This window comes from Carya illinoinensis, chromosome 8 (assembly GCF_018687715.1).
Source record: "Carya illinoinensis cultivar Pawnee chromosome 8, C.illinoinensisPawnee_v1, whole genome shotgun sequence".
Lineage (NCBI taxonomy): Eukaryota > Viridiplantae > Streptophyta > Magnoliopsida > Fagales > Juglandaceae > Carya > Carya illinoinensis.
In genome coordinates this window covers 11,502,858-11,530,815 of record NC_056759.1, presented here as the reverse complement: position 1 = coordinate 11,530,815, position 27,958 = coordinate 11,502,858, and the positions used below count along the sequence as shown (strand labels likewise).

General features: G+C 35.9%; 2 protein-coding genes across 2 annotated transcripts; both read left to right on the top strand.

Moving 5' to 3' along the window:
• Positions 1 to 9,285: 9,285 nt before the first annotated feature.
• Positions 9,286 to 12,187, top strand: LOC122318161. Its single transcript, XM_043135344.1, has 7 exons — positions 9,286 to 9,530; positions 9,641 to 9,712; positions 10,154 to 10,221; positions 11,061 to 11,190; positions 11,525 to 11,605; positions 11,719 to 11,814; positions 11,950 to 12,187. The coding sequence occupies exons 1-7, from the start codon at positions 9,396 to 9,398 to the stop codon at positions 12,019 to 12,021; spliced, it is 654 nt and encodes a 217-aa protein (XP_042991278.1). The 5' UTR covers positions 9,286 to 9,395; the 3' UTR covers positions 12,022 to 12,187.
• Positions 12,188 to 25,052: 12,865 nt separating this feature from the next.
• On the top strand, positions 25,053 to 27,691 carry LOC122319377 (pentatricopeptide repeat-containing protein At3g62470, mitochondrial-like). Its single transcript, XM_043137424.1, has one exon. It carries the CDS (start codon positions 25,224 to 25,226, stop codon positions 27,318 to 27,320), a length of 2,097 nt encoding a protein of 698 aa, XP_042993358.1. The 5' UTR covers positions 25,053 to 25,223; the 3' UTR covers positions 27,321 to 27,691.
• Positions 27,692 to 27,958: the final 267 nt, after the last annotated feature.

Sequence of the window (27,958 nt, the reverse complement as noted above, 5' to 3'; positions counted from 1 at the left end):
AACATGGAACTTATTTTTAAACTTTCAAAAAATGATCTTGTGAGAGGTTTACCAAAAACAAATTTTCTTAAAGACAAAATTTGTGATGCATGCTAATTTGGTAAACAAACAAAAACTTCTTTTAAAACCAAAAAATATATTTCCACTACTAGACCATTGCAACTGATACACATGAATTTTTTTGAACCAAATAGAGTTGCAAGTTTAGGAGGAAAATATTATGCTTTTGTTATTGTTGATGATTTCTCTAGATATACTTGGGTCATCTTTCTTGCTCATAAAGATGAGGCACATAATGCCTTTACCAAGTTATACAAGAGAATTCAAAATGAAAAGGACTATATTATTTCAAGTATCCGAAGTGATAGGGGAAAATAGTTTGTTAATAAAAATATTGAAACATTTTGTGATAAAAATGGTTTTGTGTATAATTTTTCTGCTCCTCGAATTCCTCAACAAAATGGGGGTAGTAGAGAGGAAAAATAGATCTATTCAAGAGATGGCAAGAACAATGCTCAATGAGAACAACTTGCCTAGTTATTTTTGGGCCGAAGCGGTAAGTACTGCATGTTATGTTATAAATAGAGTTATGCTAATGTCTAAGTTAGATAAAACCCCCTATGAGCTTTGGAATGAGAAAAAGCCCAACATTGGTTACTTTCATGTATTTAGATGTAAATGTTTTATTTTGAATGACAGGGATAATTTAGGTAAGTTTGATGCAAAATCTGACGAATGTATCTTTTTTGGGTATTCTACTAATAGTAAAGCTTATAGAGTATTCAATAAAAAGACTTTGACTGTACAAGAATCTATGCATGTAGTATTTGATGAATCTAATTCTCCACTCTCCAAGAAATCTATTGATGAAGAAACAGGAGATATAAATAACACAGAAAGTCTCAATATCAACAAAGAGAACACAATAGAGGAAGTTCAACATGGAGCCACCAGGAAAGATCATCAAAATTTAATACAAGATGCAACCAAATAGTGAAAATTTGTGAAAGATCATCCAGTGGAACAAATTTTGGGAGAACCTTCACGAGGTGTAAGTACTCGATCATCTCTAAGAAATATTTGCAATCATACTGCTTTTTTATCTCAGATTGAATCCAAAAATATTGATGAAGCACTTATTGATGAATCTTGGATTCTAGCTATGCAAGAAGAGTTGAATCAATTTGAAAGAAATGAAGTTTGGATACTTATTCCTAAATCCAAAAATCATACTATTATTGGAACAAAATGGATTTTTAGAAACAAGAAAGATGAGTCTGGAATCATTACTAGAAATAAGGCTCGACTTGTAGCCCAATGTTTTAATCAAGAAGAAGGAATCGATTATGATGAGACATATGCACCAGTCGCAAGATTAGAAACTATTCGAATGCTTCTTGCATATGCTTGTTATAAAAATTTCAAATTTTTTCAAATGGATGTTAAAAGTGCTTTCTTAAATGGTTTTATAAATGAAGAGGTATATGTTGAGCAACCTCCAGGTTTTGAAAATCATATTTCTCCAAATCATGTTTTCAAACTCACAAAAGCACTATATGGACTCAAACAAGCTCCTAGAGCTTGGTACGAGAGATCCAGTGGTTTCTTGATTGAAAAAGGTTTTTTAAGAGGAAAAATCGACACAACTCTTTTCATTAAATATGAAAATGATGATATTCTTTTGATTCAAATTTATGTTGATGATATAATATTCGGTGCTACTAATGAAAATATGTGTCAAGTTTTTGCTAAGACTATGCAGGAAGAATTTGAGATGAGTATGATGGGAGAACTTACATTCTTTCTCGGATTGCAAATTAAGCAAGCAAAGTGGGACATTCATCAATCAATCAAAATATATTAAGGAATTACTGAAGAAGTTTGGGATGGAAGGTGCTAAGGAAATTGGAACACCAATGAGTCCATCAACTAAACTTGATAAAGATGAATCCGGTAAGCCAGTTGACTCGAAGATATATCGAGGTATGATTGATAGCTTATTATATTTAACAGCTAGTATACCAGATATTATGTTTAGTGTGTGCTTATGTGCACGCTTTCAATCATCTCCAAAAGAATCACATTTAATTGCAGTTAAGCGCATTCTTAGATATCTTAGTGGTATAATTAACTTAGGGTTATGGTACTCTAAGCACACATCTTTCGATCTAATCAGCTACACATATGCAGATTATGCTGGCTGTAAAATAGATCGAAAAAGCACTAGTGGAGCATGTCATTTCTTAGGTCATGCACTAATTTCCTGATTTAGTAAAAAATAAAATTCTGTTGCACTATCTACTGCTGAGGCAGAATATGTTGATGCGGGTAGTTGTTGTGCTCAAGTTCTCTACATGAAGAAACAACTCAAAGATTTTAAACTCATGTATAATCACATTCCAATCAAATGTGATAATACAAGTGCTATAAATCTTTCAAAGAACCCAATACAATATTCTAGAACTAAGCATATATATTGAAATAAGATATCATTTTCTTCGAGATCATGTACAGAAAAGCGATATAATACTAGAGTTCACAAACACACACGATCAGTTAGCAGATATTTTCACAAAACCTTTACCAGAAGATAGATTATGTATGATCAGAAGAGAAATAGGTATGATGCATGCTATGAATATCTCTTAAAAGATAGACCAGAGTCAATAAAAATAGAGAGATTTTTTTTAAAAACTTTTACATAAACTTGAGATTCTTAGCCTCATGTTTGAGACGCTCATTCTCTTCATACAATATCATATCATTCTTATCCATGGGAACTGGCAAGCGGAATGAAGAATCTAATAAAGATTTTAACTGTTTATTATTCTTCCGAATGATTCCTTCCCTTATGTGAGATTCTTGAATAATTTGTTGAAGTACAACAATTTGTTCTTTAAGCTTTTCAACCTCATGATTTCTGACTTGTAGCTGCTGAGAAAAAGCACAAATAGAAGAAGAGTAGCGAGTCCTAAGACTCACCAAGTCGTAAATAACATCGAAATTTGACTTATTAGACAAATTATTATTTTCTTGCTGCAACATGGCACCAATGGCAGCTGCAGAAAGGACAGGAGGTTGAGGTGTAGAATGCCTCATCAATGGATCTAGAGAAGTGTTAGAAGAATGAGCCATTGAGAAAAGAATAGAAGGCTTAAAACGAGAATGTTGAAGGAATGCAGATGAGTTATAGAGATGAGAAGAAAACTTGATACGGATTGGATGAACTTTAAGACTGATTTTATAGAGATAGCATAAAGAACCAGACGAGCTATCATCCAAGTCAAAGAGCAATGTAATTTTTTTTTCCGATCGGTGAAAATGACAATTTTTAGAAACTCGGAGCCTTCAATCTTGTTTGTCAACAACATCAGGCGATTTTTTTAAATTTCCATTCACACTTGTTGGGTCACGGACGGATCCATTTTTTCAACTATCTACAGTTTTTGCACCGTTTTCTTTAGTCTATTTACTTGCTGCGGATCCTTTTTAATGATGTCAAAAGGGGGAAAAGTGTTAGATTAGAAGATTAACATTGTTTGAATTGCTAAACTTGTTATATATGCTTGGATTTATATTTATATTTTTGCTTGAAAAACTAACGCACATTCTCAGGGGGAGCTTAAGTATTGATACAGGTTTCAAGTTCTATCAAGTATTTGTCATCATCAAAAAGGGGGAGATTGTTGAACCCGAGGTTTCAAGTTTTGTGTAATTATATATCTACACATGGATTTTGATGATAACAAATGAATTTAAAGAATAAAGAAATCTCAAACTCAAGTTGTCTATACAATGGAGTCAAGCACATCAAGGAAACAAGCATGAGCAAGAAGGGAATAAGTTCACATTAAAGTTATAGAGTAATGTTGTAAATATCTTAAAAATTTGAAATTAGGATTAAGGCTCAAAATTAATATTTTATCATAAAGTATTAAAATACATTTTCCACATGTGCATGAATATTTTAAAAATTAAATTTGAAAAATTTTGAAAGATGATTGATTGTCATCTTTTACATGTGCATGCCTTGATTAAAGGGTTGAATTTTGAAAATATTAAAGATGACTGATTGTCATCTTTCACATGTGTATGTTTTATTTGAATATTTTTAAAAATGATTGATGTTTTTTTTGACTTATGCAAAAGGTAGATGATTTTGTTCGAAAATATTTGAAAAGTAAAGTGTGCTCCTTTTGTCATATGCAAAAAGTAAAAGACTAGGTTTGAATTTTTTGAAAAGTAAAGTGTGCTCCTTTTGTCATATGCCAAAAGTAAAATATTAGGTTTGAAATTTTTAAAAAATGAATAATGTTGTCTTTGACAATTGAAAAAGAAGAACCTTTTATTTGAATTTTTTGAAAAAGTGAATGATGTTGTTTTTGACATGTGAATCTTTTAAAATTTGAATATGAAGTCTCATATGCCTATAAATAGATTATTTGAGAGCTTCACATTTACAACACAAAGAGTATACAACATTCATTCAAAACTTTTATTCTCTTTTCTCTAAGCATTGAGCCTTAATCGTTGTTCATTTTGAGAGGTATAGTTTGTGCTATATTATTCTTATTCCACTCATTGAGGAGTGTTTTTTGATAACCTGCCCACTATAAGCTCTTATATCAGTAAAAGGGTGTGTATAAACCTTGTGCGTGTAGAAAGTATTCTACATAGAGAATAGTTGAATCATCTCGTGTAAAGTGATTGTAAGTGTAGAGGGTGTTCTACACGGATCCTTTGTAGCGGTGTTGTTCAAAGGTGTAATAGGTTTCTATCTCCACCTGAAGGAGGTTGCATAGTAAATTTGAAAATCCTCAAGGGGTAGCTTGAGGCGAGGACGTAGGCAGTGGGGCCAAACCTCGTTAACATACTGAGTTTGCTTCTCTCTTACCCTTACTCTTTATATTTATTGCTATTTCGTATTTTGTTTATATTTTATATTGTATATTTGATTTATAATTGTTATTTTTTTAATACAACTCAATTCACCCCCTCTTGTATCAGTCATCTGGGTAACAGAGTCGATGCCCTTTTTCAATGAGGCCAGTTAAAATTGAGTCTGAATAAGTCATGCTGATGATGCTAAAGCATATGTAGACTCAAGGGAAAGCCAGAGGTCACGTGTAGAAGCACATCCAACAGCTTGAGCAATAATTGACTCAGAAAGAGACGATATCAACGCAGACATAACCAACTGATCATGCTGGACCCAAACTTTATAGTCGGGATTTAAGGAGCCATCGGGGAGTTTTGCAGAAGGAAAGGGGTAGGTTCCAATTTATAAAGACGTTGCCCTCGTAAGTATGGAATGACCTGAACCTTCCATAGAAGGTAATTTTAAGGTATGAGTTGGATCAAAATGAGATGAGAGAAATTAGGTAAGGAAGAGGGGAGGGAGGACGAAGAAGAGGAGGATAAAGATGAAGACGAAGAAGAAAAAGAAGTCATGGTGGACAACGAGTCCTAGCTATTGCTATAGGTCTAATACCATGCTGAAATATTTACTTATTCATTTCATGTGTATTACAGTAAGGCAGTGTGCCTTTTTATGCAAAGTGTAGGAATGAATATTTTATGCTAACAGAATTGTACAGCAGGTGCTATGTGGAGAGGCATGCACGTTACATGAGGGACAACATTTACAGAGGATGATTTGTTGAGGAAACTTTGGCAGGTGATGGTAGCATTTTGGAATATTCGCTTGAGTGTAGTGTACATGGGAGGTTGTTGTGGCTCCTAATAGGGACGTTATATCAACTTGATCTTCATGGGTTGCATGGGCAGCATGCATAGCGTTAATAGTGAGGATTAGATTTAAGATTTTCCTCCCTCTTTTTATTACTACAAAGAAATAATGGATTCATGAAAATTAGAATCCACAACTCCATTTATCTGTTCATAGATAAAAGGTAGGATGTGCCAATTTATCAAACATCTCTTCCACTAAAACTCAATCTCAAAATTATAAACTTAAAATTGACTCTTTAAGTAATAAAGTAGAAAGCAAAATTAATTTTAAAAAAGAAAAGAAAAGAAAACCCTACCCTTTCTTTTTTGTTTTCTAAGCATACAATGGTCCACTCTATCACTATAAAAAGCAATGTCGTCCTTTTGATTTGGTTCCCTTTCAATAGCTAGCTTGGAAATATAGGCTTTGCTTAAGTTCAACTTGACAAGACTTTAACCAAATATATCAAATATTAATGTTCCTTAAATTCAATTAACCAAAAAAAAAAAAAAAAAAAAAAAAAGACAAGCTGTTGATATTTGCTATGTATCATCTCAAATTTAAATTTCTTCACAATTTTGTGTGAACAAAAATAAAAATTTTATATATAGTCACTTTTATATACTCTATTATACATTTCATTAATATGATTGGTTGTGTTAGTTTTTTTTAATATAAAATAATTATTATAGTCAATCACATCTATAAAATATGCAAGAAGTATGAAAAAGTAATTGTATGTAACAGAACTCGAACAAAAATATTGTATTCAAAACCTCCCCAAGATTGGGCTGCATGGAGTGTAATGTTGCCAAGAGGATTCCCATTTGCTTAGAAACCTTTAACTTTTGTTGTAAACTTTTATTATGTATCTCTGATCATCATGATTTATACCTCGCTTGTGTAATAAGGTATTCTCAGATATTTTTAAATGAATTCTTTCCAAACATTATCCAAACATAAAAGACTTTTTAATTTTAAATTTTCAACATTTTTATTTAATTATTACCTAATCATTATACAAATACAATATCTAGTACAACTTTCCCAAACTTCTAAACTAAATACAACACAAACAATATATATTTTTTAAATTTCAAAACAAAAATTATAATCAAACAATTTTTTAACTTTATAATATTTTTATTTAACTATCTCTCTCATTTTTCAAAATTCAACAAGTTTCCAAACGAATCCTTAACCTCTTTTTTCCATCTTTAGGGTCTATTTAGGAATACAACTATTATCAAATATTCTCAAACTACTTTACTACTATTCTCGTTACTATTTTGGAGATCATTTGAGATATTCTTAGTAGATCACAGTAGGCTTAATAATATAATTTCCTACATATTCTTTGATGGAATATTTTCTTTTCCTGATAATCTTGGTCAGTTAACAAGCATATATGGCTTGTTGTAAATGGCACATATTATAATTATTATTCACAAATTATTTTCTTACTATTAACAGAATTTTATACCTCAAATATCCAAACGGTCATTAATCTTAAACTTTGTTATCTTCAACCACACTTACTGATGTAACACACATTCAACAGTTTCATATATCTACCACTTAAATGAATAACGAATTAAACTGTATAATTTTACAACTCTATACTATAATATAACGATGACTATTTGGAGCAATTATATATAGGATAGAGACCTTCTCCGATTGACTAATAAAATATGCATTTAGAACCACAAACTCCAAATAGGAGGACTTGGGGGGCAGCACTAGCTAGGTTTTGAGTTAAACTTAGTGGACGGACGGCCAGGATCATCCTACTTGGTGTAAACATCAATGTCCCCACAGGCAGGCAACACCAACTTGCTCAAACGGTCAAAAAAAAGGTTCAAATTTCAATCACCTTTGGTGCCATTTTTATGAGCAATCCATAATGGTAGGATACCACAGAATAGAGTAGATACATCCAACCTTTAAGATGGATATATACGATCAGGACCAGACTCAGAAGGATAAGCACGAATGTCAGCAAGCTACTGCTAGCCCATATTCCCCCCCTCCTTAAAAATTAATAATTCTAAAAAAAATTAAATTTAAATTATACCCAAAAAAATATTAAAAAAACAACATCATCAACCGTCAAAAAATGGGCCCCATAAATTTCAAATTTTGGGGTTCAAATGATCAGCACCGTTGATGGGGAGATCCAAGGGTCCATATTCAAACCCTGGAAAGCAGAATTTTGAATTGGACACGTAGGGACAGGAAGGCTATATATATATAAAATCATTAAATAATGTGATTTTCTTTTCATTTCTTTCTTGAAATGTGATAATAGTCTCCCGTGTTAAAAGACAAAATTGTCCCTCTGTCCTCGAAATTTACACAAATAATTTATTAGGCATGGGCTTTTTAAATTATAAATTATCGTGATTAGTTATTTAAATATATTTGACTAATTAAAATACATTGAAAGTGATATGTTGTATATTAAGAATAGTGATTCGTTTTACCTTGTGCCATATTTTCTTGATAACTAAAACAAAAATAATCTTGTTTAAGGTCACTATCATGTGTGGAGATATATCTTTTGATTAAATATATATATATATATATATATTCAATAACGAGAAATATTATGTACAATTCTAAGTTGATAAGTCATGCGTTATCTGTTTGAAAAAAATGAAATTAATGAATATGAAATAGATTTTTTGGAGCCAATTAAGCGATCTTTAAGAATATACAAATCATTTATCTTAAATAATTTGTAAATATATTCTTAAATGAGAGAGAAATATGAGAGGATATTCATTAAAAGATAAATAATATATATAAATCTCAAATACATAAGCCGCATATAAACCCTTTATCAAAAAATATACTCCACCATAAAAACTCACTTTTTCACCTTGATCAAGAAGCAAAGACAACTATGAAATACCATACTATATATATGAATACAAGTTCACCTTAGGATAAAATATGATTAGGAATTGAAAAAATATAAATATATATATATATATATATATATATATATCAATGCACATATATAGCAATATGGTGTGTGATAACATTTTTTCAAGCAAAATACAACGAATTTTACAATCCATTAGTTATTTTTTAGAAAATATAATATTTGAATATAACTCACGAGTCTCAAGTAGAATAAATTTAGAAAAAAATGAGAATTTTTCTTAAAATAATGATAAATATTTATATGACAAAATTTATATTTTTAATTGAAATAAAAAAAATTTATATTTATAGGTGTAAGTTCCGTATACTTATTTTAAAAAATATGAATAAATTTGGACTAAAAAAATTATTTTTTAATAATTAAAATACACAATATTTACTATATTTATAATTATTTTGAAATTAATTATTACTACACGAGTCTAAAGTGAGTCAAGTCCATATTAATTAGTTGATGGCCCAGTTTTCTTCGGAGCGTGTCTTTTCCCGACACGTCCACGCCGGTCCAAATAAAAACCCAAGTGAATATCCACATCCATTTGAAAATTTGGAAGGGCAATTTCGTAACTCCAGGTTCCCTTTCTTTTATTTAAAGTGCAGACTCGAGAGAGAGAGGGAGACATGAAGAGAGAAACAGAGAAACGGAGACACGGAGAAATAAAGATTTTTTGAAATAAGAGAGAGAAAGAAAGAAGGCTGTGAAAACAGAAAAATGGGAGAAGTTGTGTTATTTGTGGATGATCTGAAATCAAAGTATGCAATTTCATATTGTAGAATTTGCCATGAAGAAGAAGTAGAGAGCTTTAAGAGCTTGGAAGCTCCATGTTCTTGTTCAGGAACTGTTAAGGTAAAGAAAGAGAGCTTGTTTTGTTGATGTGGGTGTGCTCTGTTTATGCTTTTTAATCTTTTTTTCCACTAAAAATATATATATATATATTTTTTTGTTTTTATTTTTAGTTTGCACACAGAGATTGCATACAGAGGTGGTGCAACGAGAAGGGGAACACAACCTGTGAAATATGTCTCCAGGTTTGAATTTCTCTTAGTCAGATGATTTGCTTTTTGGTTTCTTTTCTGGAGTTTGCTGTGAGGGGGTTTTCTGATTTTTTTTTTTTTTTTAATTTCCTTTGTTATGGATTTTTATTTGGGTGGGAAATAAAACCATTCGGCTGTGTTTTTGTATTTTGTTCTTGTGATTGAATTCAGGAATAAGTCTTTCTTGAGTTTCAGATGCTAAAACTTGTTTGCATCTTCCTTGTGTTTTGTTTTAGATTCTGGGTGTCTGTCTCAAATTTGTTCTTTCGCCATTTCCCACATTTTTAAAGTCTCTCTCTTTTTCTCTCCCCTTTACGATATATGATTGGAATTTGGAATGTTATATTGGTTTTAACGTCGATATGCACGGGTTTATTTGATCAAGAGAAAAATACTTCGATGTCATTAATGAGAATGAAGTTTGAATTTCTGCAGGAATATAAACCAGGATACACTGCACCTTCAAAGAAGTCTCAGTTGATTGATGCAGCAGTCACCATTAGGTACTTTTTCCAACTTATTGGTATTAATTATCAAGCAATCAGGAATAAGTCCTTCTACTTGCTAGATTTTCACTCACTTAAATACATGCAATTCTCAGCGCCCATTTACCTTTATTAATGTAGTTTGTTCTTGAAGTAACCCCTAAAACCTTTTCAAGAAAAAAAAAAAAACCCTAAAACATGCTATAAAAAGAAAAAAAAAATGGTTTTTTGTATTAAATTTGATCATTGATATGGTACATTTAAAGTGATTTACACTTGATGTGGTAAGTTTTATATGATTGTTAAGTGGTTGATATATGTATTCACTTGAAAAGAAATGATATGGACATAACTATTACTGATTTTTTACCCAATTCTCTATTAAAATATGATTATTTTTTAAATTGAAATCCACCAAAGTAAAAAATTCATTTTTTTTTTTTAAATTAGTACTATATTAGATAGTTGTAAAAAAAGTTGCATAATAGTTGTATTTATATTATTTTTTCAAACTAAAAGAGAAAATAAATAAATAATGAGAGCTAAGATTAGGCCCCGTTTGGTTACCAAACCCTCCTCAACTCACTTCATCTCATCATTACATCTTTTTCAAATCTCCATACACTTTTTCAAATTTCTATAAAAAATATAATAAAAATTCAATTTTTTCAAATCCCAACACACTCATAATATTTAAAACTAATATTCTAACAATATTTTATTCAACTCAACCTAACATCCATACCCAACGTAATACTTATTACTATGCTTCAAGTGGCATGGAGATGGCTATACGAAGTTTGCAGGCTGTATATGCTTGTGTTTACTGAGACCAATTGAAATTATTCTGTTAACAGAGATAGCCTACAAATTCCAAGAAGAGAGCAAGAGGTGACGAATCCAAGATTGGTGACCGCAAGGGAGTACTCGCAGTGCACTTCTGCTGCAGATAGGAGCGCATCTTGCTGTCGATCATTGGCCCTGACTGTAAGTTAATTTGGTTTTCAAGGCTTTTATGAAAAATATTTTTATAAAGTTTTCAAGAAAATATTTTAAAGATGGGTTTTTATGGTATTAAAAAATTTTGGGATCTTTATCCACAAACACATGAAGAATTGAGCTTGGGAAAATGCATAGATTTTCCCTTTTTTCCCCATTGTTTATGTGAGTATTCAACCTGTTCAAGAATAAATTAATGTTAAGACGGTTGGCAGCCTACTTTGGGACAAGCCCACCAGTGGGTTATAAACTACATTTGTAGTTAGCACTCATGAAGTTAATTACAGTGTTAAGTATGATTTTTTGTTCATTGGATTCGCAGTTTACAGTAATCCTGCTTGTGAGACATTTGTTTGCTGTGCTTAGTGGTGGAGCAGAAGATTACCCCTTCACACTTCTTACTGTAAGTAGCTCATTATGTCTTTGTAGCTGCTTTGGCCCCTGAAACATAGGCAGGACCATCTGGAGTCCTTACTTCTGAATCATTTGATTAGGTTTTATTATTGTAATTTCCAGGTACTCATTTTAAGGGCTAGTGGAATTATCCTTCCTATGTTGATATTGATGAGAACAATTACAGTAATTCAAAATAGCATCCGGAAACAATATGAGGTTAGTTCCCAAGAAAAGTAAACAAGAAAATTTTATCAACAACAATAGGCATAGCCCAAAGTTTTTATTTCCAAAAATTAATTGAATTCACAAAGAATATGATCTGAATTTTGTGTAAAACTTGAATATATGCAGGATTCTGATGATGACAACTCAAATCTGGATGGAGACATTGAAGTAGATGAACAGCAGCAGCATGCAGTCTAAGGCTACTCCTAATGTATATATATAATCTACTTCAGTTGAATTTGCATCTGAGCATTATATCAGTGCTCATTTTGTCATAACTCCCCTGTTTTTTGGGGTACAGAAAAAATGGAAAAAAGAAAGAAAGATTATTTCTTGAAAAAATAATTCAATCCTTCTTTTGCAATATCAAGTTTGGTATAATATTACAGATTTTATTCACCCCCACCCATTCACCAACCCACCTACCCAAAGACTAAAGTAAAAGCCCTAAAAAGATTGAAATATTGCAAGAGCCAGATAGGTCAGTCGGATCAACAACCTGATTTTTTTTTTCCCTTTCTATATCATGGATTCACTTCAAAATCAAGTCAGTGGGATCAATGGGTAAGGCCAGCAACCTTTTGGTTTGTTTATTGGTTCAACTGTATTTTACAGTAGGAACATCACGCTCCTTGCAATTCAGGCATAAACAAATAAACTGGTAGGTTCTTTCTCACATGTAATATCTATAGAATAAGGTTGGTGACTCCCAGCTTTCTGGTGAGATTCTGAGATCATTTAGGTCAGACTCAACATGTCCTAGTCTATACCTTATGAAAGCACATCCTTAAATTTAATTTACTTCATCCGGTGGTTTTGGAAAAATATGAAATCACTGGTTGGCCAACAAGATGGGCAGTGACTTGGCAGTAGGAATCATCATTGCCCAAGATAAAAAGATTTTAAATGCGCATCATCATTTACTACTGGAGGGGTATCAAAGTTACGATTTTATTTTTGGATATATAAGTCGTTTAAAAAAGGCGAAACGCTTCCCACCAGTCGGGCTGAGAATCTCACAAAAGCAGCCCTCCATTTAGCTAACTCCACGTAAGAAAATACACTGTTAAAAAAATGGACTCCACCACAGAGAATCACGATCGTATATAGCCCAGCCCTTCCACCCCTCTTTCCTCACTGCATCCCTTGGCACGGCCTTAGTTCGACGCCGACGCGAGTAGTCTTCCCACCCGAACTCCGGTTCGCCACTGTCAAGCTCTTCAACTGGATTTTCCGCTGGTTCTCATGGCGTCCTTTACCATAAGCTTGACCCAGTGAAAAAGTTGACTTAATATCTCTGGAAATGGATTAAACAGATTCTATCAACTTTAATTCGAGTTTTTTTTTTTCAATGCAAAGTTGAGGTTCTGGGTTTGAGTTTGAATCAATCTTGAGAACCCTACAATTACTTCATCAGTTTTTGTAGCCGAAAAGTTTTCTTTTTCTTTGTTCATCAATGGTTTGCTTGTTCTATTTTTAACAATATCGTTTTGAAACACCGCCGCCCTGCAAACCGGCCCTCCTGCCATCTTTCACACCGAAGAAGAGGCGCAGAAGCTATTGTCGCCCATGTTGCTGCTTCCTCTGCACTTTGTTCTCGTCCTCCTAACCGGTCCTAAGGAATTCTCAAACAAGAAAGAAAAAGTGGCCAAACCATATAGTCAGTTATGTTATAACTTACACCGAGAAAGATGAGGGAAAATCAATCGAGAAAGTCGGTTTTGCGCCAGATAGCATTTCTAACCTGGCGCAGATCCCTTCCCTTGAGAGTCCTACCAACATCTTCCGGAACCGAAAACGTCGTCTTAGGCGACACCCCGGAGCCCCTGGCAACGATCTGGTGAGGTGGTAACATATCGGCTTCTTCTCCGTCATCTTCGTCCACGTCGAGAAGTAGTACGTTACTCCTCTTCGCCATGGCATTCGAAAGCACCGGCACCTTCATCGGCGCAGACTGATGGTGGTGCAAGTTCCTGCCCTGCAACGACTGCGAGTACTCCCTCTCTGGCGGTCTCGGGATCGATGGAATCGCTTTCGTTGACGACGAAGACGTGGATGATGTTAAAGGCTTGCGGCACAGGACTGGTCCCTCACGGAGGGTCTGGTAGCGCAATCGATCAGCTTGGGGCAGCACGGAGAGGATTTCGGATTCCATCGATTGCCCGAAATTCAAGCGGCGATGGTGATCATGGTGGGTATCAGAGTGGTTAGGTTCGGTAAAATCAGCGGTCCAAAAGACTTCTGCTTCGTTGAGCTCGTGTTCTCCGGGAGATTCAGTGGATGATGGTGCCGGAAGGGAGAAAACGCCGAGGAAGTGGTCGGAGGAGGGTGAACGGCAGTGACAGTGCCCGGGCCCGGTGAACTCCATTTTGATTGGGTCTGACAGAGTCCCCAAGTAATAGAAAGAGAGTGCAAAAAAGAGAAGTAACAAAAAGATTGGGTGAATCGCGGTTTAGACATAAAAAACATGAGACGCGTACGTGGCGGCCAATTACTGGAGGGCTGTTATTTGAGGGTTAACAGCCCAACCGGTCCCCAGGTATTCTCTTAAAAAAAAGTGGAGTTTATTATTAAAAAATTATTTTTTTATAAATTTTATATTTTTTTTATACGTTCACGATTATAATTATTATTTAAAAAAAATCCTTCCAAAATCGTACAAAAACTCATTTAAAAATAAAAAAAAACCCTCCCAAAATCGTACAAGACAAAATTTTGGATAAGTTCAGCTGATAGCTCTTTGTTGAAGTACAGTCAGATTCTTGTATCAATGTTCTGGAAAACTCTGGACCAAATTTGCAAGACATCAACATTTTCTTTTGTTAAGGTATAAGCCATTTGTTTTGACTCATCCTTTAGCACGTGCAGTTCTTCTGTCCTGCACGTGTAACATTTGTCTGGCAATTCAAACCCATGAGATTATGATGAGATTTTTGTTCAAGGGATATTTGGAACTCATTTTAATCTGAATTTAACATTCGCCTAATTATGAAATCATTAAATTCATCTCGATTTAAAATTTTTTTATACGTAAGACTTATAATTTGTTTTCAACTTAACACCTATTTATATGCAGGATTCATAATATTTTTTAACTTTCTATAAATAAATTTAAATTCATATTAACATTCAAACATTTCTAAATTCATTTTAAGTGAATTTTACAAAACTCATTCCATCATCTTTAACTCACTATTATTTATAAAGAATTCAATTAAATCAATTCAACTCAATATCTGAATAGGACTTAACTCTTTACCCAATGGAAAGTACAAAAATGGGAAGTGCTGGAATAAAATAATAGCAATTGAACTTTTACTTAAAAAGAAGTAATATTTACTTGCTCGTTATGTACCCAACAATCCAAGAGAACTGTTGAATTTATAAAAAGATTTTATAAAAATAAAGTTTACAAATTGTTGTAGTTAGATGTAATGTGTTGTATTTATTTTATAATAAAAAATGTTTTACCATCCAACGGTCTGCGATCAAATTAATTGTCTCAGTTCTTTTAACTCTGGTTTGGATTTTTCTTAAATTCTTTTTATTTTTAAGATTTAAATGTCACCAAAGAGATTTATGTAAATAGCAAGAAATATTGTTGTTAAGAATGTGTTTTGCATAATAGGAATCGTGTCTGCATGGTTTTGGATGATCTTGCTTGTACAAGAAATCAGATTGAAAGATGGGCTCGACCTGCCTAGCCAGTATTGTTTACGATGCCTAAGTCAGTTGTCACAAAAGATATTTTTCTTGATCATTCAATGGAAAAAGTATGAGCGTACCTTTAGATCAATGGAAAAAGTATGAGCGTACCTTTAGATCTTCATTGATTTATGTTGTATCTCGCTTTCTATGGGAGTCTTACTTACTACTTTAAGTAGTTTGGTAGTTGTAATTTTTCAAGGGAGCATGTCGTCTCATTTAATGCGATAAACCCTTTAGGCCTCAAGACCACTCTTGCCTATCTTGGACTTGCCTTTTTGAGTGGGCGCATCGGTGCATTTAATGTGGCATGCCCTTTGAGGTTCTCGGCAAGCTGCTTCTTGACACATGCGAGATCTTAATTATGTTCCCACTTCAGGCGAGATTGAGCATAACAGTGATGGTGGACTCGCGGTCCTGACAAGCATGGCCTCTTTGTCTCGCCCTCCAGCAGCTCCTCCACCTCATTGTTCTGGACAGGCAGATGAACCTGCATCCTTCTTTATTAGCAATGAATTTTTGTTTTGTGGGGCGAAGTTGCCAACCTTCATCAAGACTTGAGGATATCCCAAGAGGAAGTGATGTGATCTTACTTTGAGGCAAATGTTTTGGAAGAGGAACAGGACACGACGCATGATTGGTGCAGTCAACTGGGGAAAAAATTGGAGGAGGCATAGAAGCATTGTAGTGAATATGCCAGCCTAGTAGTTAGAGCAGATGAGTCTTGCTGGAAACTTCAATTAGATTTCGAGAGTGCTTGTGGCGAGATGGCCTAGGGGCAAGCCCAATATGAGAAGATTAGGAAGGAGCAAAAGTGGGAAGATAGGCGGTTCCTCTGACTCAATGCGGTCGCTGAGTTGGCGAAGAGGAAGCTCACTTTATCTGAAAAGACTGGTTGGCGAGCTAGATGCTTAGCTAGGATCCTCTACGGAGGAGGTCATATGCCTCTCTCCACAGCTTGCAGTGGCTACAAAAGTCCATGATAGGGTTTGGGGAGTCGAGTTCAAACTTGGTCAAAAAAATTTGAAGGACTTCTTGCTAGCCCACCATAAAACCAATTTATGGTCCTTGAACTTGAAGACCATTCCTCCCTGTGACATTGCCGTCCAATTTGTAAATACCTTAGGCCATGTCATCAGGAGGTGCTTTTGATTGCATCGGCAAGGACCAATGCCATTGTGTAAGTCGTGTTGAAATGGTGTTTTGCCAAGTGTGAGTGTAGCAACCAATCACCTTAGGCTTCGCTCGGGGAGGTGCTTGACCGTGTTGGTGAAGACTTAACACCCTTGTGTAAATGGTGTTGTCCTTTGTATCATCGCGAGCTAGTGTAGCGACCACTCAACTTTGGTTTGGTGGGAGAGTTGATTGATCGCGCTGGTGAGGACTAATACCCTTGTATAAGTGGTGTTATCCTTTGTGTCACCAAGTGCTAGTGTAGCAACCACTCGACTTTGATTCAGCAAGGCAGTTGCTCGACCATGCTAGCAAGGACTAACACCCTTGGGTAAGTGGTGTTGCCTTATGTGTTGCCAACTACGAGTGTAGCGACCACTTAGCTTTTGTTCGGTGCAAGAGTTGTTCAACCGTGCTGGCAAGGACAAGTGTAATGGTCATATGGTTCATTGGATCGTTGGGCAAGAGACAATATCTTAAAGAAAGTCAATTTCATTTCATTTTCGAGTTACATGAGATGGATTACACAAAATATTTCCTAAGATGCTCGGCATTCCATGGGCGAGGCAAATCCTTTCCTTCCTCGTCCTTGAGGCAATACGAGATCTAGGTTTGTGACTAGCCGTAACCATATATGGCCCCTCCCACCAAGGGCTGAGCTTCCCTTATTGCGGCATCGATGCTCTTGTTTCCTTTAGTACTAGGTTTCCTACCTTGGATGTTCTAGGCTTGACCATCTTTCTAAAGTAGTGCTCTGTCTTTCTTTTGTGGGTGGTTGCCCTAATTCCTCCCTTATTTCCTCTAGCAAATCAAGTTTCTTTTCCAACCCCATGTTATTTGACTCTTCGTCATAGTGCTGGAGTTTATAGCTTGGTATCCTGATCTTGAAGGGTATTTCCACTTCGCTTCTATAGGACATGGCGAACAGGGTATTCCTTGTTGGGGTCTTGTCGATCATCTTATATGCCTACAAGTTTGCTAGGAGTTTCTTAGCTCATGCTTCTCTCTTACTCTCCAATATTTCCTTCAAAATACTAAGCATAGTTTTGTTAGTAGCCTAAACTTGTCCGTTAGCTTGGGAGTGGAGAGGAGTACCTGACCTTGATTCTGAGTTCCAAGCACCATTGATGATAATGGTCAAAATTGAACTACCACCATTGTCTGAGTTTATGTTCCAAGTTATCCCAAATCGGCAAATGATGGCTTTATAGAGGAATTTAGTGATGTTGCTTGCTATAATTGTCAATAAAGCTTTCGCCTCCACTCACTTTGTGAAATAGCCCACAACAATAAGAGCAAACTTTACTCCTCCTTTGCCCGGGGGCATGGGTCCCATGATGTCGACCCCCACACTTCACGAAAGGCTAGGGTGTGGTGATCAACGTTTGCTTTTCCGACGAGTAATGGAATACAAGTGCTTAGGGCTGTAAAACGGTCGGTCCGAACCGGAAAAACCGACCGGACCGATCAATTTGGTCCGGTCTGGACTAGACCGAAAAATATAGGGTTAGGGTTCGGTCCATGATTCCTTGGACCGAACTAGTTCAGTCCGGTCCACGGTCCATGATTCCACGGACCGAAGTGGACCGACCGACCGAATTAAAAATATATATTTTTATTTTATATATATATTATTTTATATAATTAATTATGTAATTTTCATCTAACCTATTCCCATTTATAATATAAAATTTTAAATATGTAATTACAAAATAATATTCTATTAATTAAGTAGTGTATATTATCAATTAATTATAACCAATTCACCATTAACTAATTACTAACATCTACATTTATATCTAATTAAAGTTATTAGATAAATGTTTTGTAAAATACCTAAATTGTAAGTAAATATAAAACAATTGGTAAATTATAAATTAACTAACCTAATACGAATTTCCCGTTATGTATATATGTATATAGTATATATATATATATTATGATTTATATATAAATATAATTTATAATTTAGAATATGTATTATGTATGTATATATAATTTATAATATGTATTATTGACCATATAAAAGTTCTTTTTAATGAGTTAGTTGCATAATCTACATTAATAATTTACTTAATTTTAATTTAGTAATTTAAATAAAATGTTTAATTGATTTATTTAGAAAAAAAGAATAAAAAGGAATAATTGGATCGGACCGAATGGACCGACCGAATGGGACCGGACCGACTAGATGTTTGGTCCGGTCCGGTCCGGAAAAATGATAGACCGAAAAAATGATGGACCGAATCAGACCGGACCGAACCCGACCGGACCGGACCGTTTTCACCCCTACAAGTGCCTGCGATTGGCATTTTGCGCACTAATTAATTAATCCTTCTACATCTCTAAGGGTGAGTGGCCAATAGTAGCTAGCCCTCAAGACCTCTCCAACCAGAGCCTTTTTGCTAGTGTGGCTTTTGAATACCCCTTCATCTATCTCTGTCATCACGTATTGTACTTCTACTAACGAAATGAATCTTAAAAAAAGGATATAGAAACCTCGCCTGTATAATATCTCGTCCACTAGAGTGAATCAAGTTGCCATGTTCCTTACTTTCTCGCTTCCAACTTCTTGTTAGGGACTTTGCTGTTAGTAAGATATTTCATAACATCGAGCTCCCATTCGGGGGTTCTTGAACTTATCTCTAACACCTAGCGTCCAACTGAGGGGCTTTCCAACATCTCAGTCATCACTTTCCACAGTGGAATTGGCTCATCCAGGCTTGAGGCAACTCGTGCTAATTTGTCTGCTTTCCAGTTATGTTCCTGTGATATCTACTTGATGTTGAAATACTGGAAGTAGTTGTGCTTTCTTATACTCATTGCAAGTACGCTTTCAATTTTTCTCCTTTGGCAAGGTATTCTCTCGTTACTTGGTTGACTACAGGTTGAGAATTTGCCTTTGCCCCTAAATTACTTCTACCATGGTGAGTCTTGTTAGCAACACCTCGTAATCTGCCTTATTATTGGTAACCAAGAATGCGAGCTTTGTCACATAATAGACTTCCTTACCAACTTTGGTTATGATATGTACACCTATCCACCACCAAAGCGACAGGAGGAGCCATTGACGGACATTTGCCAAGGCATACCTATAGGTAGCGTTTATATTTTCTCAATGAAGTTAGGGGGAGCATCCCCCACCAAAAAAAAAAAAAAAAAAAAAACCTTTTTACAAAACCAGAATATTTTGTGTGTTATTTGCCTTACGTGGACCCACCTGAAATCGTTTGTTATGGGTATCGGTATAGCCAAAATTTACAAAATCTTAACAATAAAAAAGTTGTAACCATTATGATTGTGGGCCTCAACTCTTAACATGGAGTGTTTAAAAATAAAACGGGGGGTCCAACTTTTACATACAACAAATGCCAGTGCTACATTGAGAATTGCTGAACCCTTTAGGTTTATTTTTTCTTGCACCATTATTAGTTCCTCTATATATATATTTTTTCTGCCGCACTCTTCTCTACTTGGTGCAACTCACTAGTATTTTATTCTTGCGACGATGGATTAATCAGAAACAAAATAAGCAAGAGTATAACGATCTCTATTGATTAAGAGTGCAAGTTCCTAAACTCAAAGGTTAAAATAAGCAAGAGTATATTTTAGTTGATATTTCTATTCTACTTTTATTGATGAATGGTTGTATAATTTCATTTTAAATTTGTTCATGTCTTTATCTTGTTCAGTTATTCTTGGTACTCTTTTAATTAATTCATGCCAAATAGAACATCTAAAACATCTATTTCTTTTTTAATTATGATTGGTATTTCATTATTTTTTGTAATTGAGCATATTATGCTCAATTAGCCTAACATGTTATATTATATTTTTGTATGTATTAAAATTTGTACTTAGGAAACATGTATTTTTTTATTTTATATATATACGGAGTTATCTCTTACTTTTTATAAAATTTTTACATGTAACTTGGCACTCCTAAATCAGATTTCTAGCTTCATCCAAGTTGGGGAAGTTAGTAAATCCCACCACAAAAGCTGCCAATACTTGTCCTTTCATAACGTTTCGAGGAAGATACTCGATATTGAGTTCGCTTAGCTAGATCGATAAGATCATGAGGCTTTCGGACGTATCAGGCCTTCGTAATGCCTTCCTTGTGGGGGCTTCTGTTAATACTTTGTTTGGGTGGGCCCGCAAGTAAGGTCTTAAATGCCAACATATCCATGTGCAGGTATGGGTCTTAGATCCCCTCAAGGCTCGACTTACGTAGCACACCAGTTTTTGGACTTCAAATCCCCTTAAAGATGCATCACTTTTGGTGGATTTTCTTGGCCTTTGGGTCCACACAAAGGCGGTGTTCGATGATCTTGGTTTCAATGCCGGGCATATCCTCATGGTTCCAGGCGAACAAGTCCTTATGCTCGATTAATAGTTGTTTTAGCTATCACTTGACTTCGAGCCCCATTCTAGTCCCAATCCTTGCAGTTGTTTCTGGGTAGTCTTGATTCAAAGTTATGATCTCTAAAGGGCGTTGACTTCACCTTGCTTCAATTTTTGCTCGTCCAGTGTCTCGACCCCATGCTCGATGAACTGGGGGTACAGTAATAGTGATGCTTCTCTAGCATTCATCCTCACTGTCACTTTTGTTACGTGCAAGTCCCTTCCTCCATTTCTAAGTTCTTGTACATAACATTTGCAAGCCAGTACTTGTTCGCCATGGACCTTGTCAAGACTCCTCTCTGTTGGAAACGTCATCTTTAAATGGTAGGTGTAGGTGACTACTTTCAAGCTATTTAGACTTGGATGCCCAATGATTGCTTTGTTGGAGGAATGAGTCTTTAACTACTAAGAAGTTCATCATGGTAGTGATTGTACACGGTCCTGTTCCCATAGAGATTTGTAGTGCGATGGTGCCCACAGGCTGAACTGCATCTCCCGATAAGCCCTTTAATGGTCAGAGATAGGCATAGACGATCAGGATCGATTCCAATTTTTGTTAAAAAGTCCCAGAAGAGGATGTCAGCTGAACTCCCATTGTCAATCAAGATTCTCTAGTTGGTGTATGTGGTGACTAACATCGTCACTACCACAACATTGTCGTGTGGTTATTGTATCCCCTTAGAGTCTTTGTCATCAAATTAGATGTTGATGGGTTTTGGGGCCTTCATCTACTTTGATGGTCTTTCCACGACAAAAATTTCTCTGTATCTCGCCTTTTTGAGCATACGCCATTCTACTAAAAGAGGTTGAACTCCCTTGATAAATCCTCCCACTATTGTTCAGATCTTGGTGTGTGGCACTTAGTTTAGGACAAGGCTTTGGTGAGGAATGCCATTCCCTTGCATCATCTTTCATTGCTTTGGGCTCTTACTTCTTCGGGATCCCTAGGTTTGTTTATGCCACTTAGCCACTGGCTGTCTTGGGGGCTAGGTGTGCTAGGCAACCAATCGTTCTAATTCCCTATTTTCTTGCATCGCCTCTATCCTCCATTTAAGGTTGGGGCTATCACCTCTATCCTCCATTTAAGGTTGGGGCTATCTTATGTCCTGTGCCCTTTAGTGTTATGGTAGGTGCATAAGTGGCTAATTCTTCTACTGTGCTCGTCTCGTATGCCATCCATTCATGCGTGTTCCTTACTCCCCACTTGTATGTTCAGGTTTACATGTGTTGTCATAGAGCTCCAACCTCTAGAGGGTTCTTCGCCATCTCTTCTCTTTTTGTATGGATGTTTTCTTGCCTTTTATTCCTTCTCACGACGGGTCGCTTCTGGTTTCTTTTCTTCTTGCTCTAGCTTGGATTCTCTTGGGGCAATTAGGGCTCTCAGGGTATCTTTTGTGTTGACAAAGTCATTCACTATGTCCATGAATTCTTACAAAGTCATAGAAGTTCTTCTTGCCAATTCTGCCATGAATGGGCTCCTGGGCCAAATGTCTCCTAACTGCGAGTATAATCTTCTCATTCTGATAATCTATTATCATGCATTTCTTATTAAATCTTGTAAGTTATGCCTTCAGGCTTACATCTTCTTGTTGCTTCACTTTAAGGAGGTACAAGGTTGGTAGGGGTGTAATCAATCTAGTTCAGTCTAGGAGGGATCATAGATTGAAAATTTCGATCCATCATTTTTGTTAGACCAGACCATTAGCCATCGGTCCATGAACATTTTTTTTTCTCTTTTTTCTTTTTTAATAGAAAAATTAATACAAAAATTAATTAAATTCGTAAAGTTAAAATTAAGTGATCTATTTAATATTTCATTGTGTACATGGTCAATAGTGATCATTTGGATGAAAATTACATAATTAACTCATTACAATAAATTAGTCACAAAAGCCTATTTTTCTTATAGTGAAATATATATATATATATATATATATATACATTTGGTCAGTTTCGATTGGGTCCGGTCTAAAAAAACCACACTCTGAGATCGACCAATAAGACTATTAGTCCGGTCTGGTCCAAACTGAACCATTTGGTTTGGTTGATTTTTCTGGTCCAGATCGATAGTCTTACAACCCTAACGGCCGGTCATCTCCTACGTCTGGTTGCCATGAACTTGATTAAGAACTGCTTGCCGAGCTCCTCAAAGCTATCGATGGAACTTGGTTGTAAAGCTCCAAACCACACATTTGCCACCCGTTTGAGTGTTAAGAGGAAAACTCGACATGTGACGTTTCTTGCGAAACCATGGAGTGTCATGTGAGCCTTAAATGTCTCCAGTTGTTCAACGAGGTCTCTAGATCCAGACTTTTTGGATTCGTCATATGGCTCGATCTGGGGAACTTTGAACTTAGATGGAAGCAATACCACCACGATCTCTATGTTGTAGGGTACATCTATAGTACTGAGTAAGTGGTCAACAGATAAGGATGAGTCTATCCTACTGGCTATTTCCTCGAATTTGTCGATAAGTTTACATAGGTTGTCATGCATCCTAATCTTTTCATCTTCATCAAAAGTTGGCTTGCCTCCATTTTGGGACTCCACTTCATTATGCTTGTTGTGGCTTGGCGCAACGTTTTTTTTGGACCCCCTCATCTCTTCGTTTCAAAGCTTGGTTCTCCCTTTGGAGGTTCTCAATTTCAAAGGTCATCTTTCTTAGCCTCTCCTCCATTTCCACAAATCTTGTACCCCATATTGTCATTTGTTCGCTCGTCTATAGAGGTAGCTTCGTGATCAAGCGTTGCTTGGGAGTGCATTGTTGTAGCATACAAAAGACACGTTGATCCCATAGATAACGTCAACTATTAAAGATGTGTTTCACATACACGACAGAAATCGCATCTACATGGTTTTGGATGATCCCACTTGTACTTGAAAGAAAGATGGGCTCGGCCTACTTGGCCGGGGGTTATCTCCACTTCCTAAGCTAGTTGCCACCAAAGATATTTTTCTTGATCTTTCAAAGGAGAGAGTATGAGTGTTTCTTTAGATATTCCTCAGTTCCTTATTTGTATCTCGCTTTTGGTGGGCATCTCACCTAGTGCTTATAACAGTTTGGCAGTTGTACTTCTATGAGGGAGTATGACCTCTCATTTAATGTGGTAACCTTCTGGGCATCAAGGCCACTCTCATCTGTCTCGGACTTACTCTCTCGAGTGGGCACATCAGTGCATTTAATGCGGCTTGCCCTATGAGGTTCTATGTAGGCCTCTTCTTAATGCGAACATGTTCACTCCACAGGCCATTTGGTGAGCTCTTCGCGATAGGCTTCTTTTGAGGAGGTGGGCTATCGCTTACCCCCGGTGGCTTTACCCTTGTCTCTAAGTGACGAACTTTTAGACTTTGCCCGATGTTTTCCGTTTTGTACATACGGTCCAGTTCAGAGTGCTCGTTTAATTCGTCTAATTAGATTTTTGTTTTGGATTGTGATTTGGGCCCAACAATTGTTATATTCATTTTATCAACTAGACTTTACCATCTAAATCCTAAAATTTTGATCAAATGGTCGGTAAACAAATATGACCAGTTTCCTCTTATTATTATTTTTTTATTGTCTTTTCTCCTAATTTTTTTTTTAACTTTAAATTATATGGAGATTTTGTGGTTCTGCAAAATACCATTAATTTTAGCTGGCTGCTATTCTAAGTTTTGAGCAATTATCATCACAGTCACTATATGTATTATCCTAAGACTTATATTTTAGATTTATTTTCAATCGTATCATTTTTTTGAGCTTATAGCTTATGGAGAAATATATGATTTTGAAATTAAAATTGAAAATATTATACTTATGATTGATGGTATCACAAGAAAGATCAATGAGAAAAAACATTATTAATTAAAACTAATATATTAACAAAACTTGAATATGAAAATTTGATCCATAATTTAAATATAAAACTTGTACTGTATTTAATGGTCAAAAGTTTATAACCGGAATTCATTGAAGTTGGATACAAATATACAATTTCATAACCTGTGTCCTCTCTTCGCTGGGAAACCTCCCGGAGGTCGACTACCACCGAAGCAGTCAGTTTCTTCGTTCGTCTTTCATTTCCTTGATTTTCCATCCAGTTTTGGGTACGCAACAGCACTCCCTTTGTCACACTTCCATGGTTACATGTGGCTACCCAATGGCTCTCTCTCTAAGGAAACCCTCCAAAGCTTCGACCTTGATCGGTCACTGCCGATACTCTCTATCCCATTCAACCGTTATACCCAATTTCAATGGCCACTTCACCACCACCCAGCTACTCGTTCATGATCAGGGACAGGGACAAGGACAAGAACTGCGTCGAAGAAAGCAAGTCCGATTTCCTTGCGGTAGCTCTATGCCCCTGTCTCGTATGCTTCATTCTTCTCCTCATTGTAGTCTCTATCATTCTCCTTGTCAAGTTCCACTTATTTTTCCACACCCTAATTCACTCTCTGATCTACAAGAAAAATTGCTAATTCGCAGCTGTAGAATTTCCAATCTTGGAAATGAATGGCCCGTTATTCATACTCGAGGAAAAGTGCTAGATTTGAACCATATGGGATTTCGTATTTTTACAAGAGAAAATTTTCTTATTACAAATTCTAGGGTCATCAATGGGAGACTCCACGATTTTCAGATTGTTAATTTACCAGGAAAGTTGTTAGATTGTAGTTTTAGGGGGTTTACTAGTGTGACAGGCAGTGGGGCAGATTCCGATGCTGAAAATGAGAGTGGGGAAGATGATAGTGCTGATGATGACTGTACCAGAGGCGATGGGGTTAAGTCAGGTGCGGACCCGAATGAGGTCGATAGAGTATGCAAGGTGATCGATGAATTGTTTGCATTGGACAGGAATATGGAGGCCGTTCTAGATGAATGTGGGATTGATTTGTCGCAAGATTTGGTTGTGGATGTGTTGGGACGGTTCAAACATGCTCGAAAACCAGCCCTAAGGTTTTTCAGTTGGGTGGGGCAGAAGCCAGGTTTTGCCCATGATTCAAGGACTTATAATGCGATGATGAATGTATTAGGTAAGACGAGGCAGTTTGAGACCATGGTGTCAATGATTGAAGAAATGGGTGAGAAAGGGCTATTGACAATGGAAACTTTTATGATTGCAATTAAAGCTTTTGCTGCTCAAAAGGAAAGGAAGAAAGCTGTTGGACTTTTTGAGCTAATGAAGAAGTATAAATTTAAGCTGGGTGTTGATACAATTAATTGCTTGCTTGATACTCTTGGGAGGGAAAAGCTTGGTAAAGAAGCGCTGGCACTTTTTGAGAAGTTAAAAGATAGGTTTACGCATAATTTGCAAACTTATACGGTCTTGCTTTATGGTTGCTGTAGGCTGAAGAATTTAATGGAAGCAGGGAGAGTGTGGAACGAGATGGTTGAAAAAGGATTTAAACCTGATATAGTTGCGCATAATATCATGCTTGAAGGGTTGTTGAAGTGTAAGAAGAGGTCTGATGCCATCAGGTTGTTTGAAGTCATGAAGGCCAAGGGTCCATCACCCAACATTAGGAGCTATACAATTTTTATTCGGGATTTGTGCAAGCAAAAAAGGATGAAAGAAGCAGTTGAATGTTTTGATGAAATGACTGAATCTGGATTGCAGCCAGATGCTGCTGTTTACAAGTGTTTGATCACAGGTTTTGGGAACCGGCAGAATATGGACACGGTATTTGGATTGCTGAAGGAGATGAAAGAAAAGAGTTTACTTCCTGATGGGCGCACCTACAATGCCTTGATTAAATTGATGACTAGTAGACGAATGCCAGATGATGCGGTGAGGATATTTAAGAAGATGATTGAGGATGGCATTGAACCATCAATCCCCACTTATAACATGATAATGAAATCCTACTTTCAAACAAGAAACTATGAAATGGGTTGTGCAGTTTGGGATGAGATGATCCAGAAGGGTTGTTGCCCCGACTATAATTCCTATACAGTTTTCATTGGAGGCCTCATAAGTCAGGGAAGATCGGGGGAGGCTTGCAAATACTTGGTGGAAATGATAGAGAAGGGAATGAAAGTACCTCAGCTTGATTACAACAAGTTTGCAGCTGATTTCTCTAGAGCTGGGAAACCGAACATACTGGAGGAGTTGGCTCGGAAGATGAAGTTTTCTGGTAAGTTTGAAGTCTCCAATGTTTTTGCGAGGTTGGCTGAGATGATGAAGAAAAGGATCAAGTTAAGAGACCCTATTAAAACTACTGAGCAGTATACCTGAGTTACCTGCTGAGGGCAAACTCTATTGTTATAATCTCCGGCCAAGTTCCCCACTTGAGTGCTTATTTTTGCTATGATTTTACTTTTTAGCCAGAAAAATTATATTCTTACGCTCGTGTGTGGAGCACACTTAGTAAAGTGCTTACATGTCATAATTTGATTTTGAAAGATAAATTTTAAAATTTGAATCTTATAAATCAAATTTTATCATTTAAGTGACGTGGATGGTGTACTCTACACATCGGTTTGAGACTAGAATAACCCTTTTAACAATTGGGACTGAGCTTGCTGGTGCTGTGTTGTATATTTTTTTTAGTTACTACATTTTGTAATTTTTAAGTGTTCTTATATACCTGGTGCAATTTTTTATGACATCCTCTTTGTCTGGATCTCGTATTTTATCAACCTTCAAACCATATTCTTTCATTTTTTTTTTTTTTCTGTTGTCTGACCATTTGCTTATATTTAGAGACTTACGCATTGTAAATTTGTAAGGAATAAAATAGAGATACATTGTAAGGAATAAGCTAGGGATATCTTCTCCATTAATTAGTTTCTCGGATATCTTTAGCGTTTTAAGGAGCATATAAGACCTTTGGGGGTTCAATGTCATTGGAGGATTCAAAGACCCACTACAAG